This window comes from Amphimedon queenslandica, unplaced genomic scaffold (assembly GCF_000090795.2).
Source record: "Amphimedon queenslandica unplaced genomic scaffold, v1.1 AMPQUscaffold_12906, whole genome shotgun sequence".
Lineage (NCBI taxonomy): Eukaryota > Metazoa > Porifera > Demospongiae > Haplosclerida > Niphatidae > Amphimedon > Amphimedon queenslandica.
The window spans coordinates 46,336-52,805 of NW_003546858.1; the positions used below are offsets into that span (position 1 = coordinate 46,336).

The 6,470-nt window shown below is 32.7% G+C and overlaps 2 protein-coding genes across 2 annotated transcripts; both read left to right on the plus strand.

The window, feature by feature from the left end:
* Positions 1-1,276: 1,276 nt before the first annotated feature.
* LOC109586294 (uncharacterized) lies at positions 1,277-4,114 on the plus strand. Its single transcript, XM_020002474.1, has 8 exons — positions 1,277-1,512; positions 1,557-1,970; positions 2,017-2,337; positions 2,381-2,641; positions 2,686-3,033; positions 3,323-3,557; positions 3,625-3,865; positions 3,919-4,114. Exons 1-8 carry the CDS (start codon positions 1,428-1,430, stop codon positions 4,000-4,002), a joined length of 1,989 nt encoding a protein of 662 aa, XP_019858033.1. The 5' UTR covers positions 1,277-1,427; the 3' UTR covers positions 4,003-4,114.
* A 250-nt stretch (positions 4,115-4,364) lies between these two features.
* LOC109586290 (ephrin type-B receptor 5-like) lies at positions 4,365-6,394 on the plus strand (the record flags this gene model as incomplete). Its single annotated transcript, XM_020002464.1, has 12 exons — positions 4,365-4,446; positions 4,501-4,815; positions 4,863-5,132; positions 5,174-5,233; positions 5,278-5,322; positions 5,373-5,648; positions 5,695-5,710; positions 5,835-5,863; positions 5,913-5,963; positions 6,010-6,120; positions 6,172-6,252; positions 6,303-6,394. Coding segments are annotated over exons 1-12 (1,407 nt in total), but the record flags the coding sequence as incomplete, so codon positions are not given.
* Positions 6,395-6,470: the final 76 nt, after the last annotated feature.

Genomic DNA, 6,470 nt, shown 5'->3' on the forward strand with positions numbered 1-6,470 from the left:
TTCATTATTTACAGATACATGAATGAATTTTTACTTTTTTGCATTCGGTATTTTATCCAGGATAGAAATTCAACCTCAATACTTCTCATGCCTGCCCAGTATCCCTATTTTTACTAAACTCACACTACCGTATAGCAAAAAAATTTTGTGGCCCAAAATTTTTACAGATCTGTCCAAAAATTAATTTCGTGGCTTTTTGTGGTTTTCTACATTTCGGCCATCTTAAACCGTATAGAATTGATTTTTGCAGATTTTGAAAAAAAATGCGAAATCCACGAAAATTTTGGGCCACGAAAATTTTCCACTATACGGTATTTTTTCTTTTCCTTTTAATGATACACTTTTCTTATTTTCCAGATGATGCTGATAAGATATTATCAAATGAGACTGGGTTGTTGAGATTACCTGGTGAGCCACTCTCAGTGGCAATGATTGACAGAGAAAGAAGCAAATCCAAGTAACTTATTAGAATTTATGAGAACTCAATAGTAGATTTTTTGTTCAAGATAATTGCTGTAGCACAATGATTACTTTTTGACATATATAATTTTTGGATTATATATAAAATATCAAACTTTTGAAGCAATACTTGAGCGTATTACCTTTACAGTGGATCATACATACATGTACTAGCTCAGGCACATGTACATAATCAGGTACTCTAATAGGAGGTATTAGGTACCGTGTAGTGCAACATTTTTTAGGGCTGTAATTTTGCAAGTTTGCCTAAAATATATTTAAATATATTTTGTGGATTTAATTTTTGTGAATTTATGCCTTCTGCCATTTTGTGTCATAATAATTTGATTTTCGTGGAAGTAATAGTAATTATTTTCACGAATCATCAAAAAATTGTGAAATCCGCGAAATTTATAGCCCTTGAAAAAAAGGTGCTCGTGGAACTTTTAGGAAACAGTATTACAGTGACGTATAGAGGGATATTGTAACTTAATCTTATCATTAAATAAGAGGTTATCTCACTAAAATCAAGAAAATTATGCTTTTGACCTAAATGTGGTCAAAATTACTTCGTGATGTGCAATTGTTATTTTCTATACAAAGATTACTATCAGGTCTCCTTGCATGGATTAGATCTTCGTGTAATTTGGTCAAAATTTGACTCCCCTCCCCCCCCCCCACTTTTGATCAACTTTGGACCACTTTTGCTTTTCTGGTATTTAATTTTGCTACAGTAGTAGTGTTGATAGTAGTACAATCCTATGGAGAATTGCTTACATAGTGTTTTACTAATATTTAGTTGTAAGCCAGCAAGTATAGACTTTTTTATAGACATTGTGTGAACTACTATGCGTTCATCATAACTGTATTGATGTCTACAACTCTCAGTAGTAATAAGTCATTTGTGCTTCCGACCCTGGACTAATATTTTGTTTAGTGAGCAGTTTATAGAATAAAGAGAAATAGTAATGTCTTGGTTTTTTCTCTTATCATTGGTACTTCATGTATCAGGTCAACCGTTTTTTGGTTCACTACCTCCTCGTCCAACTACTGGTCAGTAATTAATAATTATCAATTTTATTATCTAAGACTGATAGGTGTGAGGTTGTTTCTTGGTGAGGAGAATGTGACTATTGCTAATTTCTCAATGATAGCTGCTGGTCTGTTTCATGATAGAGATATAGATCAAGCAGATAATTCTGTTGGTACTGGTTCTGATCCTGATGGTCAGAATGATGGTTTGTGGTGTCAGAGTTCTCTTAATCAGAATATGATAGGAACATGGTATAATCCTGACCGAACAACTGTACCACCTGGTTCTGCTGATGGAAATGATGATCCTAGGCCTCTGTTTGCTAACAACACTGCTACTGGTCAAATTGGTTTGTTAAGAAATGGAGGAATAGGAGGTATTCAAGGACTATACAGTTGTGTTATACCAAGTGAAGAAGGAATTGATCAGACATTGTATGTTGCTGCTTATGGTAATGGAGATTTTTTTAAAGATGACGGTAAGTTTAATTTATAATACTTTTATTCAATTTTCTCATTATACAGAACTCCCAATTATTAGTAGTGGTCCCTCCTTCCAGCTCCTCTCATCAGTTGATGCTGATCCTCCAGTGTTTAGTTTATCATTTAATGTCACTAACAGATCACCAACAATAGTCACTTGCTCTGTTGATAATGGAAACCAGTTTAATGTATCTGATAATGATCTGATACGTACTGTAACACCAGTTAATAATGATGTACAAGTACAAGTATCAGTAATATTTAGAATGAGAGTGTCTGGTCTGTATAAATGTTCTGTTACTACTGACAGAATTACAACTACACCTTTAGTATCTACTAATATGGCAATGAGGGATGTTACTGGTAAGTTTTATCAGATTGTTTTAGCTATTACTTTTTCTTTTAGTAACTGGATCTCCATCAAACTTAGTCTACAGTAGAAATAGTCTTCCCTCAGTTACACTAGGCTGGTCTCCCTCATCAGTGATAAGTGCTACTCCTCAGTATCATGTCTTTATTAATAACAGTAATGGTATTATTATCAATGCTAATACTACAAATACTGAGCTGTCTCTCTCATTACGTCCTGATGATGAATATAATATTAGACTAGTAGCTACTGGTGAAGACTTACCTAGTGAAATAATCACTGCCACTATTCCTCAAGGTATACGTGTACTTTTTAATCTATTTTTATAAATCTTTTTTCAGTTGTCAGCATTGATGTACAAGGGCCAGTTATGATGCCATTGGATCATTCTTCTTCCTTTTCATTAACCTGTACATTGACATTAGCTCCTGAAGTGAATGATACTACAGTACAAATGTTCTGGGCAAGTCCTGATCTCATTCCGTTTAAGTCTACAACTGATAGAGACATAGCTTTAGATACTTTAGAGCCTACAATGATATCAGTTAATGATAGTGTTGTATATACACTTACTCTTAACTTCTTTTCACTACAACCATCACAAGTTGGAGAATATGTTTGTAGAGCTTCACTGAATGATGGTATTGATACTATTAGTATAGCATCAAGCTATTCTGTAACTGTAGAAGGTAAATCAGCAAATGCTAATATTAATTTTATATTACAGTTATTAATGAGTAGACCTATGTATATTGTGTTGGTAGTATTGTATGTAATTCTGTACGTTTGTATGGCTTTTATTATGGTTGTTAATTATGGGCCACAATCTATTAGTTTTTTCACTTGTCCAGCATTGTATACATGTTTTTTTCTCTTGTTCTTGTTCTCTTGTTATTTTTACACTGTTACGCTTGTTTTCTTGTTCTTACCTAAAACTTTGTGCTTTAATTAGATCAACTATGTTTCATTGTTGTATAGAGCTTGAAAAGCAAGGTTTGAGATTTGATGGTTCTAGTTATCTACAATACAGAACACAATTCAAACGCACCATAAGAAAAATGGTCATCGATGTTACCTTCAAACCATCCAGTTATTTTGGCTTAATCATGTTTGCTTCTCACTGGCAAAATGGAACTGGTTCCTACTTTTATATTCAGCTAAACAATACCCTAGAATTTGCTATGGACGTTGGAAATAATGTTGTTTCACTAAGGTTTGCAGGGCATGCATGTCATTAGTATCATTAATGATAATTTATTATTATTATTATTATTTTTTAGTACTCAGATGCATAGTATGGAGCTAGAAAAGTGGCAGAACCTTCGAATTATATACCATTCAATCAATAATATCGTGACCATGGAGTTGAACAAGCGTTTGGTGTCATTCACTACCTTCACTTCAACACTATCAGGTCTCAGACTATCCAGTGGATCATTATACATTGGTAGAACATCACCGAATGTTAGTAGTCCTCCTACATCATTAGTCAAGTCTGGCTTTAAAGGTTGCATTGATCAGGTAATTCAAATCATTTTTGCTAATAATTATTGGATAAATGATTTTATTATTAGATTAAAATGTCAATGAATGGATATTACACAGTTGAGGGCATCACTGAAGCAGTTAATATTGTAAATTGTTATAACGATAATTAAGTATTTTAGAAACTTTGATAGGCTAACTTTTAATGGACAATGTTATAGTTTTATTGACTGTTGTGAATGTTAGAGGTTTTTTTATCTCATTTAGAAAGTTTATGTGTCAGGCAAAAACATTCGATTTTTAATGCTGCATCAACCTTAAGTTGCGTCTAGACTAGTTTGTTTACTATTTTGAATTAATGTTGTAGGTGGCATTAGGGTAAATCCTTCTATCATTTCTTTTGATTATTATGGCTTTCTGAGAGTTCCTGCACATGCTTTGGGTGGGTGTAATTGCATGCTAGAGGGTTGGATGAATTCAAAGCCATCAATTGTGGTCAAAACATCTTTATAGCGTAGCTTAAACAAGAATTTCCAATTTCTTTTGTAAATTGCTAATGGCTATTGCTATCTACTGGTGTCTTTTATTGTTGGAATGCTTGCCTCAAGTTTTATCTTGTAAGTTATGAATATTATAATGATAGATCTAATTATAACAATATCATAATGTAGTGCTCCTGGTTCAGACTACCCCACCTTCTCCTACTCCAGTATGCCCTGGCAGTAAACTAGTATTCACCTGTTCAACCACAAGGAGCAATTTATTTTTTGGGATAGGATTAAGACCTGATCGTGTATACGTGATAACAAGTAGTAGCAGCCCAGGAACAGTTTCTGAGAGTTTCTATGTTACTGCAGCACAAGTTGGTAACACACTAGAATGTAATTTTACAAATGAATCAGTTCCTTTACAATTGGATGGAACTATCATCAATTGTTCAGATGACTATGGATCAACTCTTAATAGAACAGCTGTTCATATAGCAGGTACTAATGTTTAATATTATTATATTTATTTCTATTATTAACTTTAGATATACCAGAATCAGTTAATAATACTATGGTATATCCTATTAGTGATGATTCATTATTCATCGATTGGAGTGCTTCAGAATCATTATGTATAGATTACTATAATGTTACTATTATTAGTAACAACACAAATTCTGAATCTATTACTACTAATAGCACTAATGTAACAATTGATTCTCTCATTACTGGTACTGATTATTCATTTATCATTGTTCCTGTTGATACCGGTGGACGAGAAGGACCTCCTTCAACAATAGAGTACACAGGGAATGGTAAGAACTTCAATATATCCAATCTCTAATCTTTCTAATAGTCAGTGTAAGTACTACTGTTAAAAGCAGTTCAATTATTACTACTGAAAAAATCTCATCAGGTCAGTGTAGAGTGTAGACTTTATTATAATTTATAATCATTTAGTGACAACGTTATCAGTGGACTTAAGTAAACAGTTAACTTTAATTGGTAAGTAAACACTGTATGTGATCAATAAACTACAATACAAATAATTAAAGGAAGCGTATCAACAAATGCATTTACATCATCAGTTACAGCCTACACTAATTTACCACAATCATCAACAATGTCAGCACAAGCCACATCAACTGCCAGCAATAGTCTGGCTGGTCTGGACCAGTCAGTCTATTATAGCAATACAGCCACTCCTACTAGCACTGATACTGGCTCAAATATTGTCCCTATTATATTGGGAGTTATTAGTGGAACAGTAGCAGTACTCCTAATCATATTTGCAATATTGATGATAATAGTGGCAATCAAGAAGCACAGAAGTAAATAAATTTACTGACATCATTGTGTTAAAATCTATTATTATAGGTAATAATGTAAAAAAGTAAGTCATGATCATCATCATCATTACTATTATTATTATCTTATTATCATCATCATCACTATTATTATTGTCATCATCATTATTATTATTATTATACATAATAATTTATACTTTAAACATTCAGGGACAGCTCTACTACAGCAGGTAATTTTGGTTAGTGAAATTGATTATTTTAGTTTTATATTTTTATGTAAACAATTAGTCTCTTTAGACCACTCCAGAATTCCTCTAGATTTGAATTCAGCTTATCAAAGTAAAGCTCTTATTGTGATAAAAATTTATTGTGAATTTTTTAAAAGTACATTATCAAAAGGAAGAGACATATACAGATGACACTGTTATTGAGCAGTTGTTGATCAAATATTTAATACCGTCTTCACAAATTGATATACAAGAAGCCATTGGCCAAGGTTTAACATATAATGGTCAGTATAGACAATAACACTGCATGTTTGCATTAGGTGAGTTTGGAATTGTTTATAAAGCAACTATGAAACCAATGAATAAAAGTGAACAAGAAATTGCTTTAAAAACACTCAAAGGTACAAGTGATACTTAATAATAACTAATAAGAAATTTTGAATTAATTTAGGAGAATTTTCCCAGAGTGATGTCAATTCTCTTCTTGAAGAGTGCCTACTGATGTCAAACTTTGATAATCCTAATGTGCTGTCTCTCATTGGTGTATGTGCTGACCTGGGATCAGCTCCAGGCATCATTATGCCTTACATGTCAAAAGGAAGTCTATTGTCTTATTTGC

Coding starts and splice junctions, on each gene's coding strand:
- LOC109586294 (XM_020002474.1), top strand. CDS start 1,428: ATGTCTTGGTTTTTTCTCTTATCATTGGTACTTCATGTATCAGGTCAA. Junction 2,338..2,380: donor GGCAATGAGGGATGTTACTG/GTAAGTTTTATC, acceptor TTTTTCTTTTAG/TAACTGGATCTCCATCAAAC. Junction 3,558..3,624: donor AATAATGTTGTTTCACTAAG/GTTTGCAGGGCA, acceptor ATTATTTTTTAG/TACTCAGATGCATAGTATGG.